At 33.6% G+C, this 24,629-nt stretch overlaps 1 protein-coding gene across 6 annotated transcripts in view; it reads left to right on the top strand.

Annotated features, from left to right (window-relative positions):
• Positions 1-24,629, top strand: part of LOC149799184 (uncharacterized) — a 124,245-nt gene that overhangs the window by 38,183 nt on the left and 61,433 nt on the right. For all 6 annotated transcript variants that reach the window (XM_089958424.1, XM_089958423.1, XM_089958422.1 and 3 more), the window contains 2 exons: positions 22,212-22,331; positions 24,220-24,365. In XM_089958424.1, coding sequence (XP_089814550.1) covers positions 22,212-22,331; positions 24,220-24,365 — 266 coding nt within the window. The remainder of the gene's footprint in view (positions 1-22,211; positions 22,332-24,219; positions 24,366-24,629) is intronic.

Raw genomic sequence — 24,629 nt, 5'->3', positions numbered from 1 at the left:
GTAGAATACACTTAAACACAGAATTTCTACAAAGTACACGTAAACTGTTTGTGAAGGCTATTCTTCACTAAGTAAATGTACACAGATCTTGCAGACAACACTTCACTAAATTTCTACCAAATAGATGAAAACCAAATCATGGAGTCTGCACTTCACAAGTTCCAACCAGATATGTATAAGTGGCCTTGTAGACTTCACTTAATTATATGATTCCAACCAATTAATAAATGTACACTGGTCTTGTAAACTACACATGATGAAAAACTTTCTGCCAGTACATGTAAATAAATCTTGTACACTACATTTCCTAACAGACTTATACCACTTAATGTAAACAGATCATGTACACTACACTTAATAACAAATTTATACCACTTAATGTAGACAGATCTTGTAGACAATACTTCATTGTAAAATTCACATGCAATTAATATAATCTATGTTGAAGTTGGTACTGAGCAATCACAGTTAGGGTTTAAATTGTTTTTTTTCTTTCAGAAAGGCTCTTGAAAGTATTAGTATTTCATTAGTCCAAGGCTTGTCAATTTACCATTAGGGTAGTAAATTTCATAGTTTTAGTTGCCCCACTGACTATAGTCCAAGGCTTGTAAATTTGCCATTAGGGCAGTAAATTTCATAGTTTTAGTTGCCCCACTGACTATAGTCCAAGGCTTGTAAATTTACCATTAGGATAGTAAATTTCATAGTTTTAGTTTTCCCCTTGACTATAGTCCAAGGCTTGTAAATTTACCATTAGGGTAGTAAATTTCATAGTTTTAGTTTTCCCCTTGACTATAGTCCAAGGCTTGTAAATTTACCATTAGGGTAGTAAATTTCATAGTTTTAGTTGCCCCACTGACTATAGTCCAAGGCTTGTAAATTTACCATTAGGATAGTAAATTTCATAGTTTTAGTTTTCCCCTTGACTATAGTCCAAGGCTTGTAAATTTACCTTTAGGGTAGTAAATTTCATAGTTTTAGTTATCCTACTTACTATAATCCAAGGCTTGTAAATTTACCTTTAGGGTAGTAAATTTCATCAATTTAGTTGCCATCCTATTTATTTTTAAATTTTATAACTAATTCCATTCTGTAAAATGAGAAATATTCATGGGGATGCAATTTCATCGTTATGAATGTGTAAGCTGGTGATTTTATGGGTACACAATTTAGTGAGGTACATCGTGTATATTTGAACCCTTTCAATTATACTATTTTTGTTGTGGTTTTTATTTTTTAGATATATGTACCCATAAAAGAAATTAGAAAATGAATCCTCTCATGTATCAGATGATTGTATGCTTATGCTAAGAAAGAGTCTGAGTTGAGGAGAATAGCATTTACAGTACGATCTACATTGGAAGTTTGATTGGCTTGAATAAATGGATGGATATTTGTTATTGAACTTCATGCTGTACTTTAGTCATCATCATTTGATGAAAAACATTTAATTTAGAAGACAGCAGAAAACATTTCCAATGTGGAAGCTGTTGCATGGTTTGTATTGTAGATCCTTGGAAAGTGGAGTACTGCTGTAAATAAAACTTGGATAAGCCACTCCTTGAGTTCTGTATCATTTGCTGAAATAGGAGTGATTAATAAAATGAGTGACAAATATCACTATTAGTAACTTGTTTCTCTATTAGTAACTCATTTCTTACACTTGTAGGAGGATAAGTATGTTGGGGACCTGCCTGGCAAAGTCAGGGAATAGCACATTAGCACTCAGTTCATCAATCCATCTGTCTGCACTTCCTTTGATAATGTGCTTTGAGAACATCTGTGATGATGTACCTTGGGTACATCCTTGATGATGTGCCTTTGATACATCCTTGATGATGTGCCTTGGGTACATCCTTGATGATGTGCCTTTGATACATCCTTGATGATGTGCCTTTGATACATCCTTGATGATGTGCCTTGGACGCATCCTTGATGATGTGCCTTTGATACATCTTGATGATGTGCCTTTGATGCATCCCTGATGATGTGCTTTTGATATCCCTGATGATGTGCCTTTGATACATCCTTGATGATGTGCCTTTGATACATCCCTGATGATTTGCCTTTGATACATCCTTGATGATGTGCCTTTGATACATCCTTGATGATGTGCCTTTGATACATCCTTGATGATGTGCCTTGGTTACATTCCTGATGATGTGCCTTTGATACATCCCTGATGATGTGCCTTTGATACATCCCTGATGATGTGCCTTTGAAACATCCTTGATGATGTGCCTTTGATACATCCTTGATGAAGTGCCTTTGATACATCTTTGATGATGTTCCTTTGATACATCCTTGATGATGTACCTTTGATACATCCTTGATGATGTGCCTTTGATACATCCTTGATAATGTGCTTTGAGAACATCTGTGATGATGTGCCTTGGATACATCCTTGATGAAGTGCCTTTGATACATCCTTGATGATGTTCCTTTGATACATCCTTGATGATGTACCTTTGATACATCCTTGATGATGTGCCTTTGATACATCCTTGATAATGTGCTTTGAGAACATCTGTGATGATGTGCCTTGGATACATCCTTGATGATGTGCCTTGGATACATCCTTGATGATGTGCCTTGGATACATCCTTGATGATGTGCCTTGTGTACATCCTTGATCATGTGCCTTGTGTACATCTTTGATCATGGCTGTAGCTTTAATTTGTTTATTTCTGCATTAATAAGGATCCACATTACTGTTGAGATTTATTTATCTGGATTTTAATTTCATAATTCAAGTTGATTGATAGTACACTTGGCCCAAATCTTAAACTTCCCTTGAAGAAAAGCTTAATTACAAAATCAAATCTCATGAAACTGACCTCACATCTGCTGCCTACGATTCCTAATTACTAATTTAAAGAAGGATGCAACTTTCTGTATGAACACTACATTTTGTCACCTTAGCAATGGTGAGTTATGGTAGTATGTAAGAATTTGAAACTTTTGCTGCTTATTTCTCAGATGCCTAACATCTTTAGTACAGTGTTACTATTGCTTACTACTTGTAGGGAGAGGAAGACCAACTTCTGAATTGTCCTTAAGGTAGCACTGAACAGTTTTGTATGATTAGCCATAAAAAAAATGTTTTGTGGAGACCGTGACACTTTATTTTGATGTTTTTCCTTCATTAGTAGTGTGAAAAATGCCTTATTTTGTGATGTATGTACAAGTGGACAATTCTAGTGCATCATCACATTGTGCTATCCTTTTCAAGATTAGGTTTAGGTTTACAGTGTGGATGAGTGGCTATTCGTTTTCTCTGAGCTCTGTTTCTGTGTATTTATCCAATTTCATATAAAGTGATTTGATGGGAAATCAGTCCATTCCTTGTCCATTTTTGTCATGAAGAATAATATATGTGATGCAAATGTCATTGCCTTATGTGAGAAATATTTGATGTTGTTTTTTTCTCACCCATGCGACAGAAAAATCTTGCTGTTTTGCTAACCTTACTTTTCTTATCTCAGTCTGGTTGTCTCAGGTCATCTCAGTCAAGGTGTCCACTTCTAGGAACTACTATTTTTAAATAAAAGAAACCTTGTTGTCTTTTGCTGTGCCTGATGTAATTGTTCTAAAAGCAAACAACAACAAAAACAATATATAACACAAAAACCCATATAGCAACTTAAGGCCTCTCCATCTTTGAATACACACCATACAAAATATTTTGAGAGAGACCGACACACATGCAGATGATGTCGAGCTATTTGGTGTTATGCTAGAAACTAGTTCATTCCACACAGCATTGTCAGTTTTATCCTATCTGTAGGCCTAACTCAGTAAATTTTCAGGTCAGTATAGTTAATTGTAGCTAAAAGTACCTAACTGGTTTTAAATACTTCATGACAGAAAATGCTGATCCATGCACACAGACTGCAGAAACAAAAAAATCTAAACTCTCTCAAGAGCAACCATAAAGACAGCAACAACTTGAAATGTGTTTTGTCAGATCTGCATTCTTCACACTTTGTCTCACAGTTGAATCAAACATTGTAAACAAATGAAAATTTCTACACTTACTGATGAGTGAGGTTCATTCAGTGTCCACATGCTTTAAATTACCACAAAGCTTCTCGTGGGTTGGTGGTTCTTTCTCCACCATTTATGCTGGCCGCCATGTATAGCCTATCCTGTGCTGAAATATGGCGTTAAACCCCACAACAACAACAACCACACAAGGTTTCCATGTAGCATATCATTGCACCGGTAATAGCAACACTTGCCACATTTCCACAAAAGAAAATATTGATTTCCAAGAATTGCATGAATTAGAAATCTTCTCTATCCGAACACACTTAGAACTAACTGTAAGTCAGTCTGTACCCAGTAATATATCCTGTTGTCTACCATAGAACCCTTTCCAAATTAAAATTGATGAGAGGTATAAGTTATCCGATTAAAAGATATTACTTCTTGATTGTTATTTTCATATGACATCCATCGACTAAATGTGATAATACAGTAATAATATCAAATGGTTTAATGTTTCTATTTTCTCGTGCATAGAACTTGTTTACTTAGGGTCGACAGGTCCCCCCCCCCAATTACAGATCACTGCCATCTCACCTGTCTGCGCCTGTTCGAGTCTTGGATTCAGCCATTGTGGGTATGTGAGAAAGCTTGCCAATAGCTTCTTGTGGGTCATTGGTTCTTTCCGAGGTTCTCCCGGGTTCTTCCTCCACCATTAATACTGGCTGCCATGTATAGCCTATCCTGTGCTGAAAAATGACGTTAAACCCCACAACAACAACAACAACAACAACAGGTCCCCCCATTGCCCTCATTAATATATTCATATAAATGAGCAGTACTGTTATTTGAACAACAATAACACATGGTTTGAGACACTTATTGTGCAATACTTCCAACACCTAACAGTTTTAACTTTTTATTGTTGATATTTTTTTCATTTCTAAGAATGGCATATATAGCTAGATTCTATGTAGAAAATTATTCAGATTTTCATAAAAGAGTACATATAGAGTGAGAAGCAATTATAGTACCTGATGAATACTGTGTTTTAAATGTCAAATAACTTGCAAAAGTGCAGGATTATTTTATTTTAATTGAATACAAATTGGGTGAGAAAAATAACCTGTCGGCATTTGTACCAAGACAAGGAAAACCAAGTTTCAGGGTTACATTATTTGTCTCCCTATTAGGCTCAGCTGAGTGGGGAGACAAATAATATAATCCCTTGACTGGGATTTCCTCATCTGGGTCCAAACCCCAGCATAGATTCTGTTAGTATTGGTTCTTTATTTCACTGAAAGTCATGAGTTGGAGGGATTTTACACATTGCAGAGAGAGTGGATGGTGTGACTATAATGTGGCAATCATAGAAGGATCAGCTTTGTTGTTCCAATCTTTCTACTGATTTGGTTTCTCAGTTCTCATAGTTTGCAAGTGTCTGCATGTAAATGGTGATGAAAGTGAGAGGGTATATCCTTTTTGAAGCTTTATTTTGATAGCTGGCTTCAAATGGTGAGACAGTTATCCTTTATGAAGCTTTATTTTGTTACATGGCTTCAAACTGAGAGGGTATATCCTTTGTGAAACTTTGTTTTAATAGCTGGCTTCAAATGGTGAGAGGTTATGGAGTTTCATTTTGATAGGTGGCTTCAAACTTTGAGAGGGTATATCCTGTATGAAGCTTCAGTTTGATAGGTAGCTTCAAAGGTGGGAGGGTGTATCCTTGATGAAGATTTAGTTTGATATGTGGCTTCAAAGGTGGGAGGGTGTATCCTTGATAAAGGTTTAGTTTGATATGTGGCTTCAAAGGTGGGATGGTGTATCCTTGATGAAGGTTTAGTTTGATATGTGGCTTCAAAGGTGAGAGGATGTATCCTTGACTGTGGGTATAGCTGAAAACTGTTGTGCTACCTTTGTATTGCTGAAACCTTGAATGATTTTGGTTTCTGGCATCCATAACACCATTTAGAGTTATGACCCAGATTTCCCATCCTCCTAACTTTGTTTCCTGCAAAAGGAGTTTTGGATTTCAACCAAATTTAGATTTATCTATATATTATCAGACCTTCAATGAGTTTGATTTCTAGACTAATATAACATTTACATGGACTATGACCACCAGATTATCAATCCTCTTGAACATACATACTTGAACAAAATGTATTTCCAGCATTCCATGGCATCTCCTAAAGGAGTTGTGGCTCATTAATTATACCCATTTTTTTTTAGTTTTTTAGTAATATTTATGGCTGTTCTGTGCATTTTTGTTGTTGTAGGGTTTAACGCCATTTTTCAGCACAAGATAGGCTATACATGGCGGCCAGCATAAATGGTGGAGGAAGAACCCAGGAAAGAACCACCAACCCACGAGAAGCTACTGGCAAGCTTTCTCACGTGCCCACATTAGCCGAACCTGAGCCTTGAACCCATGCCGACAGAGGTGAGATGGCATAGCGGTGAGAACTTTTTTGACCACTCATCGACTCTGGGCCCCGTTCTGTGCAGATTGTAGTGGGCTTTAACAAACGAATTGAAGACTAATTCCATGGTTATTTATTTATTTACAGGGTTTGATAAGAGCATAGATCTTTTGTTTTACTCTGCTTGAAATTTTGGGTAATTAAAAATGTGAATACCAAATTCATCTCAAAACAGTTTTGTAAAGATTAAAACAATGAAAAAATGAGTTATTTTCAAGTTTTACCCTACACTAGTAATATTAGGTAAAAGCTAGTGAACATGAAAGAGAAAATTCCCAAATGGGCTGTAACATTTTGAAATAAAAGCTATCACACATGAAAGAGAAACTTGCTAATAAGTCTATAACATTTTGAAACAAAAGCTATTAAGCACAAAAGACCATGTTTTGTTCTAAAGATTACAGGCCTGTGTTATGCATTCTGTTTTGCTGGTAAAATTACCTGCTTCAGGATCTGTAATAAAATCTTACTCTATAAACAAACAAGTTGAGACAATAAAATATTTAAATGTACGTCCAATCTGACACTGATTGCAGTGGTTGTAGCATTCTAAATGCATTTTAAAGCACTGCATCAGTTACTCTACATTGCTCCGCATAGTTGTGCAGTGGCCTCCCTCTTATACTGCCACCCCTTCTGCACCGGGAAAATGGCCTTATGACTGGTGGCCTTTCTAGAGGGGGACTAAATTTTTTGTGAGAAGTATATGTAATGTATATAGTAAGAAAGCTACATACATAATGCATTAAATATCTTCATTTAATATCTTTGTTTAAAAGAAACATTAATTATTAAAAGGTTCTTCTTGTTATAGTACTTATTTCAACTGAATATACATTAATAGTTCTTATTCTTGGTGTAAGCGTGATATGCAAGCAGGTATTGTTGTCATGCATATTGTAAAACCATTCAAAAAAGTCATTTAAATCTTGGTACATATGTAATTCTCTTTCCATTTGCTCCATTTTCCCACTGCTGCTGAATAATCTTCTGATCGGTTATTCAAGTCTTTTCAGCTTAAAATTGTTTTATTCGAGTCTTTTCTACATAAAATTGTTCTCTAAGACCCCACTCCCCATTCCCCAATGTCATTGAGTAGAAGAACCGACTTTCTTCTAATTAATACGTCTCCGTTTATGTTATAACATGTTAATGTTTGGTAATGATTTACTGGGATGTTGCCAGCTACATGCAATTTAATTATGTAGACGAAACTTTTGTAGAGTGGACAAAATGCCTTCTTCATAAAGGAAACAATAGATGTATTGTCACGTGATTTTTCCAGTCTTTGTCTGGTACCCAGTTTTTTCAAAGTTAATTTCTCTGTGCGTGCTAATCCACAGAATGTATGTTTAGTCTATGATGATCATGTTATGATCTTGACAGTTTCATCTAGTTGTAATCATCAAAGAGAAGAACTCGACAAATGTGTGAAGCCCAAAACTCTTTCACAACATTTTTGAGCCCATTTCCTGTAAACGTTTTAGTGTTACATGTACTTTAGTCAACACTTCTTTCAGTAACAGAAACCTGACATCGGTTGACAGGTATCGAAAGTAGAGATAATCTGATCACTTACCTTATGATATCAATTAATTATTGGTTTGGGCACATTTAAAATTAAAATTGGCCACTTGTGAGGGAAACATTTTACTTTTTTGTACTAATATGCTGGTCACTAGTCACATTAGAGGGGTGGCCATTCTTGACAGGTACTTTTGAACACAAACTTGTCTGTGCCAAGGGATTGTGGCCATAAGAAGCAGTTGGCTGCTGGTTGGGGGTGGGGGGCGTTCAAGAGGGCAACCACTGTAATCATAATGAAGTGCAGTTGTTTTAAATCTTGCATTCTCACATTATTATAGTCATCTTCAGAGACCTAATGTTTCCATGATGCAATACTGAGGTAATGCAATTCAACACAACAGTAGTACATGTACCTGTGACAACACTACAGTACAACAGTACATGCATCTTTATTCTGCTACAATTAAGGGACCTGGAATTGTAAGCTGTATTTGTAATAAGAATCACATTTCACACTTAAGGGAACCAGAATTGTGATCCATATTTTGTAGTTAGAATTACATTTCACACTTAAAGGACCTGGTGTGTGTGCGTGATTTGGATTTTTAACGTAGCTTTAATAATATTTCGGTCATATCGCTACAATGTCTGCAGTGTAACAGTTTATAGTGATGTCTAGCACTGGGGCATCATGCTGCAAACATGTAGCATGATGTCCCACCCAGTCACATTATCCTGACACCAGGCTGACCAGTCCTAACACTACTTCTTAATGCTGAGTGCCAAGCGAGGCAGCTGTTAGTACCATTTTTGTAAGTATTTGGTATGACTCGACTGGGGATTGAACCCACCACCTCCTGCTTCTGAGGCAGACGCTCTAACCACTAGGCCACTGGAGTGGTCCTTAAAGGACCTGGAATTGTAATGTGTTTTTTTAGTAAGATTTACATTTCGCACTTAAGGGACCCAGAATTACATTTCCAAGAGTATTCCAGCTTTAAGAGGTTATTCTTCCAGTAGTATACTCCTGTATAAGTCTTATTCAACTGCAAACAATATGGACCCCGATCTGCCATCACATCATATAAATGCAGGTAAGGGCCTTTGTTTCATTTTGTTAAACTGATTACTCCTAATAAACTGCATAGACTCAGATCTGCCAAGGCATTATGCAACAACAGATCTGGGTCTAAGCAGTCTGCAGTCAGATCTGTCTTGTTCATAAGTACACAAGTTACTAAAATTCTCTTGCTGAAAGTAGAGCTTCAGATGAAATGATCCTTAAACAGGTAGCAATAAATTAACTTTTGGCACAGTGATAAGTAGACATATTACATGTTATTTTATGAGGCCAATTTTAAAATTATACACAAGAAAGCCATTAAAAATCATTAAGGTTTCCAATATCAAGGTATCGGAAAATCAACAGGTGGCAATTATAGAATTTGATCAAACTAGTACACTTGTTGACTTTTAGTTTCTCAAGTTTAAACTTGATCAGTGCACCTTCATCTGATTTTTTGTTCAGCATGACTCAGTCCAGGTAGCCTGAGAGGTATGTACAAGAATTTCAATGGTTTAAGATATTTAAGAACTGTATTATAATGAGTCCCATCAAATGATTTTAAGGTTACTTTTCTTTTGTAGTAAGATAAGTTAGACATATTTTTAAAATGGTCTGTTCTATAATATAGTGTGATAATTTAGGTGGTTATCATTTTATGGCAATAGGTATTGACAACAAGGTAGGTATTTAATTGGTTCAGAATTTCTTTCAAGACTGGACAATTATTTGGAGCAAGTTATGAAACAGTTGCTTTAATCTTTCACTGACTGCAAGTTTTGTCAATGCTGATTTACTCTGTCTACATTCAGCAAAATTTCTTTCACTCTGTTTCAACACTTGTCTCATTTTGATGCTAACTTAGAAAGAAAAATAAATTTAGATATAGACCAATAATTGTAAAATTGTTCTTTCACTAGGCAATTTGCGCTCATGAGACAGGCAGTACTTCATCTAAGCACGCAGCATGTCTTTTGCATCTACTTCGTGCGTGCAATGACCATTTCAATCAATCATAATATTTTGGTTTCCTTAAAATTTTAATAAATTTAGTAAATGCATTATGTTGCCTTGTAACGTTTTTATGTTTTTAATGAGTTAATTGTCTACTTAGAATCTTTACATCGTGAATGAGTAGCATTTCCTAAGTTCATTTTATGTGTTTTCAATGTGTTGTATGCTTGCTACAGTTTATATATGCACTTAAAAAATGGTCAACCTTGGTACGATGACTCAGCGTGTCCATGTGAAAGGCACTTAGCTCACATTCCTCTGCATCATATAGCCATAAATGTGTTTAAGTATGAAAAACAAAACAAACCACTTGATGTGCAAAAAATCAATTTGACTATAAAATATGAGTGTTATACATAAGGAATCTGTACAAGGATGTATCACAGAAACATGATAAGTCTTTTTATTAGAATATCTTTCTAGCAATAACAATTCATCGATGCAAGCATGCTTTTCAGATTCCTCAATGGCTGAAAATAGGCCCCAATTTCAATGCAAAAATGCACAATAATCTCTGTAAAAATACACAATAATTTCAATGTAAAAATGGACAATGTAAAAATGCACAATAATTTCAATGTAAAAATGCACAATAATCTCAATGTAAAAATGCACAATAATCTCAATGTAAAAAATGCACAATAATTTCAATGTAAAAATGCACAATAATTTCAATGTAAAAATGCACAATAATCTCAATGTAAAAATGCACAGTAATCTCAATGTAAAAATACACAATAATCTCAGTGTAAAAATGCACAATAATTTCAATGTAAAAATGCACTGTAATCTCAATGTAAAATATGTAAAAATGCACAATAATCTCAATGTAAAATACACAATAATCTCAATGTAAAAATGCACAATAATCTCAATGTAAAATATGTTAAAAAAATTCACAATAATCTCAATGTAAAATACATGACAAATGCACAACAATCTCAATGTAAAATACATAAAAAGTGCACAATAATCTCAATGTAAAATATGTTTAAAAAAATGCACAATAATCTCAATGTAAAATACATAACAAATGCACAACAATCTCAATGTGAAATACATAACAAATGCATAATAATCGCAATGTAAAATGTGTAAAAAAATGCACAATAATCTCAATGTAAAATATGTATAAAAAATGCACAATAATCTCAATGTAAAATATGTATAAAAAATGCACAATAATCTCAATGTAAAATATGTATTAAAAAATGCACAATTATCTCAGTATAAAATATATATAAAAATGCACAATAATCTCAATGTAAAATATGTATAAAAATGCACAATAATCTCAATGTAAAATATGTATAAAAATGCACAATAATCTCAATGTAAAATATATATAAAAATGCACAATAATCTCAATGTAAAATATGTATAAAAATGCACAATAATCTCAATGTAAAATATGTATAAAAAATGCACAATAATCTCAATGTAAAATATGTATTAAAAATGCACAATAATCTCAGTATAAAATATATATATAAATGCACAATAATCTCAATGTAAAATATGTATAAAAATGCACAATAATCTCAATGTAAAATATGTATTAAAAAATGCACAATAATCTCAGTATAAACTATATCTAAAAATGCACAATAATCTCAATGTAAAATATATGTATATAAATGCACAATAATCTCAATGTAAAATATATATAAAAATGCACAATAATCTCAATATAAAATATATATAAAAATGCACAATAATCTCAATGTAAAATATATATAAAAATGCACAATAATGTGAATGTAAAATATATATAAAAATGCACAATAATCAATGTAAAATATATATAAATGCAAAATAATCTCAATGTAAAATATGTATAAAAAATGCACAATAATCTCAATGTAAATAATGCACAATTCCTCATTTTAGCAGTTTACTTCAGTTCACTTTTGTACATGCTTCCTTTCTTTCTCAAAGTGATTGGCCAGACCACATTCCCAATGGTTGAATTGCAACTAATTGGCCACAGTGTTTGACTTGTATGACCACATTTTTCAATAAACTAAAAAGTTGCCTAATGAAATATTCTTATCTGGTGTAAAATTTAATATTTATTTTTTCTTAGCCAGAATGGCTAGTAGATTGAGAAATTTAATAATCCTGCTGAATCTTTTGTTCTTCCAACAAATGCTGACTGACAATAACTGAAACTTGACTAGCCATTGGAACGTTGAAAATGTAAAAACTACAAGGATGAGGGGTAATTTTCTAGCTATAGCCTAGCAGACTGCCACTGATTTTGATCCCAGGTTATGAACCACTTTAAACTTCTTTCTCTTGATATGTACCCCCAAACAACACTGATAGAGGGGCATATAGTATTAACCTGTCTGCCCATCTGTGTCTGGTCATCATGCCTTAGTTAAGTTTTGAATTGAGGCAATTTAGGCACTTCGTGTGCATTTGTTGTTTGATTAGTTTGTACTCATTAGTTGTGCTTACCTAATGTGTGGCATTTAAGCAGTGATCATCATAATTGTCAGATTGCTTAGGAGGTGCAGTATTCACTTGAATAATACAGCCTGTACTTGATTTTAAGTCAGGTCCAACTGCACAGAGTCGGACTCAGATCTGTCAATGCATAATGCACGTCCAGATCGGGATCTGAGCAATTTGTTTGGATTAATCAATTGTATTGGTCAGGCTTTTGATGAGGTCACTTTCACTCCTTGTTTGGATCAATCAGAAGGTATTGATCACAGTGGTCCTCTATTAATGACTCATTCTCTTTATTCTAATCAGGGTGATAAACGACAATCACTTGTCGTCGAACAGAAAAAAGATACTGAGATCTCATGTTTGTTTCAAAGGGCTGTTAGTGAAACTGAAGCTATTGAAGTTCCTGTCTGTTATTTCATTAAAAAATGGAATTCTTATGAGAAAATGGAGACCTTCCGAGGTACCTGCTGATGATGAGTGGTCAGTGAACTATCAAATTGTAGTTCCAAAACCTTACAGACAGGAAACACTTAATATGGCCCATGACCATTGGCTGGTCAGTTAGGAATCAATAAAACTTATTACAAGATCTTAACTCACTTCTATTGGCCTGAAATCAAAAGTGATGTTAGTAAATACTGTAGATCTTGTCATACCTGTCAAATGGTAGGAAAACCCAATCAGAAAATACCTAAGGCTCATCTACAACCTATTCCTGCCTTTGATGAACCATTTAGCAGAATTATGGTCGATTGTGTTGGTCCCTTACCTGAGACCAAGTCAAGTAACCAATACCTGTTGACCATTATGTGTGCGTCAACAAGGTTTCCATAGGCAATTCCTTTGAGGATCATTAAAACTTTGATAAAGTTTTTTTTACTCAATTTGGCCTTCCCAAATCTGTCCAATCAGGTCAAGGGTTAAATTTTAGGTCTGGAACTTTCCAGCCTGTTACACTTGATTTTGGCATTCAGCAATTCAAGTAAAACATGACGTTATGGTTAGGCAGAACTTAAATGGAGAGAAATTTTGAGGTTGGTAATAATAGAGTTCTTTCTTTTTTGCTCATTTTCCCAAATTTTCTTCATTTTAGATATTACAGTCCTTACAAGGCTGAGAAGAAAATGAATGAGTTAAATTGTAATATTAGTGCTCCTGGGATCTAAATAAATTATAGGAGTACCAGTATATTGAAAGAGATAGCAAAGTTAAACATAAAATTAGTTGTATCCGTCCCACTCAGTGAAGATTTATGTAAAGGAATATCATTGGATTGTACTGATAGTGGTATGACAAATCTTCGTAATTCAGAAATTATGAAAAATCTGGGCCAGAAACTTTCACATTTGCAAGAGCAAGAAAGAAATGAACTTAAACAGTTATTATTTGAATATGAGCACTTATTTCCCGATGTTCCTACAAGAACCAACAAAATTTTCCATGACGTTGAAATTGTAAATTCCAAACCTGTCAAACAACACCTTTACAGGATGAACCCTCTCAGACAGGAATACTTGAAAAAAGAAATTCAATATTTGCTGGAAAATGATTTTATAGAGCTCAGTAAAAGTGACTAAAGTTCACCATGTATACTTGTTCAAAAACCAGATAAAACTTTCTGTATGTGTACTGATTATAGGAAGATGAATAGTGTGACAGAAACATTGATTCATTCCCATTACCAAGATTCGATGACTATATTGATAAAAATGGGAATGCCAAGTATGTTACCAAATTTGACCTGAAAGGATTTTGGCAAATTCCACTAATGGAAAGAGCAAAGGAAATTTCGGCATTTGTGACTCCAGATAGACTTGACCAATATAAAGTAATGCCGTTTGGCATGGAAGGGTCGCCAAGTACATTTTAACATCTCATGAATATGATTACCTCTGTTTTAGACAATTGTGGTGCTTACATCGATGATGTCATCATCTACAACAACACCTGGAAAGAACATTTAGCAACAATTCGGAAATTCTTTGACAGAGACACAGATGCATGTTTTGCAATTAATTTATCTAAAAATGAGTTCTGCCGTGCTAGTGTAACTTTTCTAGAACATCACGGGACAATGACAAGTTAAACCAATAGATGCTAAGGTCAAGGCTATCTCTGAATTTCTCAAGCCTGTAAATAAAAAGCAACTGATGCAATTTTTAGATATGGCTGGATACTATCAGAATTTTTTTCCAATTTTTTTTTGATTGCTGAACCTCTGACAAATTTATTGAGTAAGAAAAACAAGTTCCTTTGGACTGAAAAATGTCAGGAGGCTTTTGACAAATTGAAAGCCATACTTAAAAGTGTGCCAGTTCTTACAGCTCCAAATTTTAGCCAATCATTTAAACTGTCTGTTGATGAAAGTGATGTTGGAGTCGGAGCAGTTTTGATTCAAGAAGAGGAAAATGATATTGATCATCCAGTGTACTGTTTTTCTAAGAAATTAAATAAGCACCAAAGAAATTATTCAGCAATCGAGAAGGAATGTTTGGCTTTGATATTGGCATTACAACATTTTGAAGTTTACCTTAGTTCAGCTCCTTCTTCGATTATTGTGTTTAGTGACCACAACCCCCTTACTTTCATTGACAAGATGAAAAATAAAAATCAAAGACTACTAAGGTTGAGTTTGCTGTTACAGGAATATAATCTAGACATCAGGCACATCAAGGGAAAAGATAATTTAAATGCATACGCACTTTCCCGTGTATAACAATGTATTATTTCATGTACACTGTGTGTAATTTATATAAATTCTTTTTAACTTTATGTTTAATTAGTCTGTGGTAAAAAGAAAGCTTTATCATATAAATCTTTCTTTATGGGGGGAAGTGTTTTGTATATTTGATTAAATTATATCTGATCTAATATATATTTATTTTAATTTAATTGTTTGTTTGTTAGTATTACATTTTTTTTATTTATCATTACATGCTATTGTAATGTAAATTTATTCACAGAAGATACTTTTTCCAGAAAATAGTTTGACTATGGCTGTTCGTTTTGTGAACACCAGGTGTTGACCTTGATTCAAAATTAGTAGCAACCACGTAAATAAGTTCTATTTTTATTTTAAAATGATTGGTTGTTGTTGAAATCATGATGGGACTACATATTTAAGATATAAACAATTGTAATTTTTTTTTATTTCTTAGAGTAAAATGATTGGTTTTCGCCAGGGCCACACTTGGTGTACGTGTATTTTAACAAGTAAATAATTTCAATGAGGTTCTGGAACATGATCACATGACCCCTTTATTGTGTTTTAGAATACGATATAACCTTTGTTTTGGAGAGATAATCTCAGTTAGTTGGGCTCTTACACTGGAAGTTGTATGTTGTGCTGTTTGGAGTTATTTCAAATTACTTGGATTCAAAAGGATTAATCCTTTTTTCCCCCTGGAAAATACCTGTGCTTATATGAAATTGTTGAACAAGGACAGTGTTTATAAAAATTTATTCAGATTTCCAAAACCGGAGTGATATTTCTTGTTTCTCCAAGTAACTGTAGACTTCAACACTACAGATTACAGCATATGTCATCATCTTCCATCTTGGATACTTCGTTGGGACTCAAACTTGAAATCATTAGAACATTTTGTTATTAGGACTTCAAAAAATTTGTTCGTGGATTATTCTTGGATTATTTTTGGATTTGATTGTTAAAACCATAAGTTCATATTTTTTCATTTTTACAGAATTTTTCCAGGAAAATAAATTATTATATTTTTCAAAGCCTGTTGTTTTGACTCTTTCTTGTGTTACTGTTTATTCAGGCCTAAACACGTAACATATGTAACAGTTTTAGGCCATATCGATAAAGTATACATGTAAGTACAATATCAGCTGTATGTAAGGGTAGTTAGGTCATATCGATAAAATATAAATGTAAGTACAATATCAGGTGTATGCAAGGGTTGTAGGTCATATTGATAAGTATAAATGTAAGTACAATATCACGTGTATGTAACGGTTTTAGGTCAGTATACCTGTGAAAGTTAAGACAAAATGAAAACTTTCTTCTCCCATACTGGTAGAAAGATATAGTTATCTTGCCAACCAAAAGATTCTTTCTGCTGATTTAGAATTTAATGCCTGTTGCACAGCCAGTTATCTGGCCAAAAATTGGAATAATAAGGGCAGTGAAGGACAGTTTCTATACTGTGAATTAGTCAGACTGTGAAAAATAATATCAATGAAAGGCAGCTTGTTTATTGTGAATTTTCCAGTCTTAATGTGAATTAGTCACCCCAAATGTGAGAAACAATTGCAGTAAAGAGCAGTTTGTATACTGTGAAGTTGATAAAATGTGAAAAACAATGTGCATCATCCAGCCAAAAATGTGAAAAACATTGTCGCTGAAAAGTACATTGTACACTGTGATTTAGTTAGTCAAAATATCAAAAACTGCTAAAATTTGAAAAACTGGCTGTGAAAAGAGATTTGTATACTATGAATTAGCCAGTTATAATGTGAAAAACAGCTAAAATGTGAAAAAGTGGCTTTCAAGAGAGATTTGTATTCTGTGAATTAGCATGTCAAAATGTGAAAAACAGCTAAAATTTGAAAAACTGGCTGTGAAGCAAGATTTGTATTACTGTGAATTAGCTAGTCATAATCTGAAGAAAAATCAATGGCTATAAAGAGAGATTTATTTATAGCGGATTAGCCAGTCTAAATGTGAAAAATAATGGCTGTTAAGAGAGATTTATTTATAGTGGATTAGCCAGTCTAGATGTGAAAAACAATGGCTGTAAAAGAGAGATTTATTTATAGTGGATTAGCCAGTCTAGATGTGAGAAACAATTGCTGTAAAGAGAGATTTATTTATAGTGGATTAACCAGTCAAAATGTGAAAAACAATGGCTGTAAAGAGAGATTTATTTATGGTGGATTAACCAGTCAAAATGTGAAAAACAATGGCTGTAAAGAGAGATTTATATATAGTGGATTAGCCAGTCTAGATGTGAAAAACAATGGCTGCAAAGAGAGATTTATTTATAGTAGATTAACCAGTCTAAATGTGAAAAACAATGGCTGTAAAGAGATTTATTTATAGTGGATTAGTCAGTCTAAATGTGAAAAACAATGGCTGTAAAGAGAGATTTATTTATAGTGGATTAGCCAGTCTAGATGTGAAAAACAATGGCTGTAAAGAGAGATTTATTTATAGTGGATTAGCCAGTCTAGATGTGAAAAACAATGGCTGTAAAAAGATATTTATTTATAGTGGATTAACCAGTCAAAATGTGAAAAACAATGGCTGTAAAGAGAGATTTATTTATAGTGGATTAACCAGTCAAAATGTGAAAAACAATGGCTGTAAAGAGAGATTTATTTATAGTGGATTAGCCAGTCTAGATGTGAAAAACAATGGCTGCAAAGAGAGATTTATTTATAGCGGATTAGTCAGTCAAAATGTCAAAAACAATGGCTGTAAAGAGAGATTTATTTATAGTGGATTAGCCAGTCTAAATGTGAAAAACAATGGCTGTAAAGAGAGATTTATAGTGGATTAGCCAGTCAAAATGTGAAAAACAGTGGCTGTAAAGAGAGATTTATTTATAGTGGATTAGCCAGTCTTAATGTGAAAAACAATGGCTGTAAAGAGAGATTTATAGTGGATTAGCCAGTCAAAATGTGAAAAACAATGGCTGTAAAGAGAGATTTATTTATAGTGGATTAGCCAGTCTAAATGTGAAAAACAATGGCTGTAAAGAGATTTATTTATAGTGGATTAGTCAGTCTAAATGTGAAAAACAATGGCTGTAAAGAGAGATTTATTTATAGTGGATTAGCCAGTCTAGATGTGAAAAACAATGGCTGCAAAGAGAGATTTTTTTATAGTGGATTAACCAGTCTAAATGTGAAAAACAATGGCTGTAAAGAGATTTATTTATAGTGGATTAGTCAGTCTAAATGTGAAAAACAATGGCTGTAAAGAGAGATTTATTTATAATGGATTAGCCAGTCTAGATGTGTAAAACAATGGCTGTAAAGAGAGATTTATTTATAGTGGATTAGCCAGTCTAGATGTGAAAAACAATGGCTGTAAAAAGATATTTATTTATAGTGGATTAACCAATCAAAATGTGAAAAACAATGGCTGTAAAGAGAGATTTATTTATAGTGGATTAACCAGTCAAAATGTGAAAAACAATGGCTGTAAAGAAAGATTTATTTATAGTGGATTAGCCAGTCTAGATGTGAAAAACAATGGCTGCAAAGAGAGATTTATTTATAGCAGATTAGTCAGTCAAAATGTGAAAAACAATGGTTGTAAAGAGAGATTTATTTATAGTGGATTAGCCAGTCTAAATGTGAAAAACAATGGCTGTAAAGAGAGATTTATAGTGGATTAGCCAGTCAAAATGTGAAAAACAGTGGCTGTAAAGAGAGATTTATTTATAGTGGATTAGCCAGTCTAAATGTGAAAAACAATGGCTGTAAAGAGATTTATTTATAGTGGATTAGTCAGTCTAAATGTGAAAAACAATGGCTGTAAAGAGAGATTTATTTATAGTGGATTAACCAGTCTAAATGTGAAAAACAATGGCTGTAAAGAGATTTATTTATAGTGGATTAGTCAGTCTAAATGTGAAAAACAATGGCTGTAAAGAGAGATTTATTTATAGTGGATTAGCCAGTCTAGATGTGAAAAACAATGGCTGTAAAGAGAGATTTATTTATAGTGGATTAGCCAGTCTAGATGTGAAAAACAATGGCTGTAAAAAGATATTTATTTATAGTGGATTAACCAGTCAAAATGTGAAAAACAATGGCTGTAAAGAGAGATTTATTTATAGTGGATTAACCAGTCAAAATGTGAAAAACAGTGGCTGTAAAGAGAGATTTATTTATAGTGGATTAGCCAGTCTAGATGTGAAAAACAATGGCTGCAAAGAGAGATTTATTTATAGTGGATTAACCAGTCTAAATGTGAAAAACAATGGCTGTAAAGAGATTTATTTATAGTGGATTAGTCAGTCTAAATGTGAAAAACAATGGCTGTAAAGAGAGATTTATTTATAGTGGATTAGCCAGTCTAGATGTGAAAAACAATGGCTGTAAAGAGAGATTTATTTATAGTGGATTAGCCAGTCTAGATGTGAAAAACAATGGCTGTAAAAAGATATTTATTTATAGTGGATTAACCAGTCAAAATGTGAAAAACAATGACTGTAAAGAGAGATTTATTTATAGTGGATTAGCCAGTCTTAATGTGAAAAACAATGGCTGCAAAGAGAGATTTATTTATAGCGGATTAGTCAGTCAAAATGTGAAAAACAATGGCTGTAAAGAGAGATTTATAGTGGATTAGCCAGTCAAAATGTGAAAAACAGTGGCTGTAAAGAGAGATTTATTTATGGTGGATTAGCCAATCTTAATGTGAAAAACAATGGCTGTAAAGAGAGATTTATAGTGGATTAGCCAGTCTAAATGTGAAAAACAGTGGCTGTAAAGAGAGATTTATTTATAGTGGATTAGCCAGTCTAAATGTGAAAAACAATGGCTGTAAACAGATTATTTATAGTGGATTAGCCAGTCTAAATGTGAAAAACATTTGCAGTTTGCATACTGTGAATTAGCTAGTCAGAATGAAGAAAAGTTTGTATACTATGAATTAGCTACTGCAGTTGCATTGAAGGGCAGTTTGCATACTGTGTATAAGCTACTCGTAGTCAGGAAAAGTTTGCATACTGTGAATTAGTCACAGTGAAAGCCATTTTGTATACAGTATATTCCAGATTTATGTGTATTCAGCTTACCCACATCTTGTTTTTAAGTGAATTAATATTTACCCCAAACCAGAAAAATACACCAGGAGATGTGCATCATTTGTGTATACATGTGAATGTATAGCATGGGTTCTCAAGCAGGAACTGCCATTTTGTTAATGTTTTTGACCAGGATGAAAATTGGTTAATGCATTGATGGATGGATTCAAGTTTGACATATGCAAAGTTTCTGAGGAACACAATATATGTGTAAATCAGGAGTTTATTGTGCAGAGAATAAGCCAATCACAGAGAAAGGCAGCTTGCATACTGTGAATTAACTTGTAGTGAAGAACAGTTTGTATACTGCCATCAGGCAAGCTGCAGTGAGGACAGTTTTTACACTGTGTATAAGCCAATCGCAGTGAAGGACAGTTTGCATAGGTACTGTGAAATAGCTAGTCGCAGTGAAGGGAGTTTGTATAATGTTAATTAGTCGTAGTGAAGGACAATTTGTATACTTTTGATGAAACTAGTCATAGTGAATGACAATTTGTATACTTTTGATGAACTAGTCATAGTGAATGACAATTTGTATACTTTTAATGAACTAGTCACAGTGAAGGACAATTTGTATACTTTTAATGAACTAGTCACAGTGAAGGACAATTTGTATACTTTTAATGAACTAGTCACAGTGAAGGACAATTTGTGTACTGTGGAATAGCTAATCGCATTGAAGGAGTTTTTGTACTGTGAATTAGCTAGTCACAGTAAAGTACAATTTGTGTACTGTGGATTAGCTAATCGCATTGAAGGAGTTTTTGTACTGTGAATTAGCTAGTCACAGTGAAGTACAATTTGTGTACTGTGGATTAGTTAATCGCATTGAAGGAGTTTTTGTACTGTGAATTAGCTAGTCACAGTGAAGGACAATTTGTGTAGTGTGAATTAGCTAATCGCATTGAAGGAGTTTTTGTGCTGTGAATTAGCTAGTCACATTAAAGGACAGTTTTTATACTGTGAATAAGCTAGTTGCATGAGGGGTAGTCTTTATACTGTGAATTATCTAGTTGCAGTGAAGTGCAGTTTTGTATACTGTGAATTCATTTATTCTAATGATTATCAGTTTTCATGGTTTTGTGAGAGAGAAAAAATTTGGTTGGTTCCTAATTTTGTTGAATGGGAAAAGGACGTAATTACTTGCTTACAAGTCCAAGCCAATTCATCAAACTACACATACCCAGATCTGTTGTTGCACAACGTGCGGGTAGATTCAGGTCTATGCAGTTTTTTAGAATTAGAACAAACAACTCTGATCTGTTTGTACATATATCAGCATATCGGCATCAGTGTTGTTTGCAGTTGGACTTTGACTTATAAGCAATGTATTCTATAAAATATAGTGAATTCATGTCTTTTTAAAGTGAAAACAATTTTTCTTGTCAGTTGATGAATATGGGGCATAAAATCTAATGCAAAGACTTAATACACAATGTTAGAGTTTGTGTTTAAGTACATGTATGATGGATATTTATCATGACTTTTATAATTGAAATTTAGGTATTATCAGTATCCTTTAATATACAGTTACAGGTAACATCATAGTGTTATCAGTTTAAATGATGATGAAAACATGCAAATGTGAAGAAAGTTGCAATAAGAAGAAAAACTAAAAAAACATCATGGATGGAAATACATTTTTCAGTTGCCCAGAAAAATTGAATAGTTAGCTGGGCAAGTCAATTCTTTTTTTTGTCGTATACCCAGAATTTTTATGACATGAAGAAAAATTGTAGAACTTTGTGCAAGAACATGAAAATCTTGTAGCTGAACAAATTGGTAATTTTTAGGCTTTTTGCAAATTTGAGGCTTTTGTCAGACCTGCTGTAATAATTTGATTTAATTCTTCCTGTTTCAGAAAACTTGTATGTATATTTTTTTTTCTTTCTGCAGAACCATAAGGTTGAGAAGTTAAAATCCAACCTCGAGGAGGCAATGAATTCCCACAAAAAAGCCATGGATGACAATGAACGCCTACTGAATGAACTAAAAAAGGCCAATCTCAATGTTAGGGTACAGTGTTCCTTATTTTTGTAAAATTCATTTTGTCTTACATTATTGTTCTTTTGAATTCGTAATAATCCCTGTGCTTTTTTTTACATAAACCTGGGGATAAGGAGAAAAGCATAGTATGGATGCTCCTTTGCTGCAGACTTGTAAGAATTAACTTCTTTTGAAAAATGTTTAATGTGAAGAGACTAAGTAAGATTGTTATCTACAGTATGAATACACCAATAATATTATCGTGAGAGATCATATTAAGTCTCACATTGTTAAATAAAACCTGGAGTTTTGCCATTGTCTAGGCTTGCTCATTTTTGTTGTGTTGTAACTAGTAGGGCTTTTGTTTTTTCAGTTTTTATGACCATACAATTTTTCTTGTACCATATTTAAAGTCTGGTAAGAACATCTTGTAAATTATTTTCAAATACAGTTTTGTTTTTACCCGACTCAGTGTAGTATCATCTGCATAGAAGTCATTGGAAGAAATTGAATTTCCAATCCTACAGGGAAAGTTGTTGATACAAGGAATGAATAACAGGTTCAAGGATAGAGCCCTGTGGTACTCCACAATTCATATTTTTCTTTCAGAAAGTTCATCATTTATAGATACCTTTTGCACTCTATCAGTCAAGTAAGAACTAAACCAGTTTTAGAGAGTTTTCACTGCATTGATAGATTTTTAGTTTTTCAAGCAAGCTGTCATAGTCTATAAGATGAGAAGCTTAAATCAACCATGATAGTGCAGTTCCACACAAGTGATTCTGTCGTAAGCCAGACTGATTATCATGTTTTTCTACTGATTTTGAAAGACAAGGAAAGATAGAGATGGGTCTATAGTTATTTACATCATCTTTTGTTACAGCTTTATGCCATGGTGTTACCTTGGAAGTTTTCCATATCTCTGGAAATTTATTAGATCTAATTCCATTGCAAATGAAAGCTATACTCTCTACTGTAATGGATACAGCTGCCTTTATTAGCCTTGGTCCACTCATATCAAGCCCTGCAGCATTACAATCATCCATTTTTTAAACATATTTCAACACAAATTCATGACTTTTTCAGGAATTTCTACTTTTATATTGTGAGGTAGATTTTAGCACAAAATATGTTTGAGATCCAGATGATCAGATGAAATGTTAGGTTCTTCAAGTTTATCATCGGTTTAAAAAAAAAAAGGTCATTAAAAAAATTTGAGATGTCAGTTGGATTATCATTGTAAATCCCCTCAGGATAAAATGAAAGTCCAACTGAAAAAAGACTGATTAGATTGGACGTATCTGTTATATACATCATGTTGTTATGAGGCAAACATATTGTTGATCAAAAACCAAAGACTATAGTCTCAGGTTGGAGTGAGATATTTGGATCATGAGTTAGGTTTTGCTCTATCAAAGAGGCAAAAAATACTTATAAAAATGTATTTGAGATTGAAGTCAAATCATAAGTTGTTGTTGTTGTTGTTGTATGTTTTAACGCCATTTTTCAGTACAAGATAGGCTATACATGGCAGCCGGTATTAATGGTGGAGGAAGAACCCAGGAAATCCCCGGAAAGAACCACTGACCCTTGAGAAGCTACTGGCAAGCTTTCTCACATACCCACATTGGCCGAATTCGAGACTCGAACCTACGCAGACAGAGGTGAGATGGCAGTGATCCGTAACGGAGAGCGCTTTAGACCACTCGGCCACTCGGGGCCCCATCATAATAAGTAAACCCCATTATAAAGAAATTGGAGGTAACAAAGTATTAGATATTAGGAAGCACATTGCAGTATCCCTTTTTGGTGTGTTAGGTAATATTTTATGTAAGGTATGGTAAAGCCATGTTTTTTAGTCTCTTGTTCTTTGTTATATTCAAAATTTACCAAATACATTGCAAACATTTTCTGTCAGAAAGCAGATGAAGATCGGAATATGCTAGAACGTGAGCTGCATGCCAGGGAAGATTTTCTGCAGATGTCAGCAGAAGATTCCAAACAACAAGCCAAGGATTTGTACCAGCTAGAGCAGACATTGGCAGAAAAAGATGAAATCATAAAGTAAGACAAATAGAGCTTCTATTTACTGCATAAGATAAGGTGTATTACTAAAATGTATGATGATTAAACTGTATTTTTTTTTCCATGAACTGGGTTGTAAGGAAATACTGTTTAATGCACCAGAGATGATAGCAGTGGATGATAAAGTTATATTTTGATGAATTTGTGCATTTTGAAAATAAATCACTAATAGAGCAAATGGTAGGAGTTTCTCATCTCAAGGAAGTTTACTCCATTGATATTCTCAACTAACTGCTCTTATCT

Source organism: Sinohyriopsis cumingii, chromosome 5 (assembly GCF_028554795.1).
Source record: "Sinohyriopsis cumingii isolate HCF-2022 chromosome 5, ASM2855479v2, whole genome shotgun sequence".
NCBI classification, from domain to species: Eukaryota; Metazoa; Mollusca; class Bivalvia; order Unionida; family Unionidae; genus Sinohyriopsis; species Sinohyriopsis cumingii.
This window is presented reverse-complemented; position numbering and strand designations above follow the sequence as displayed.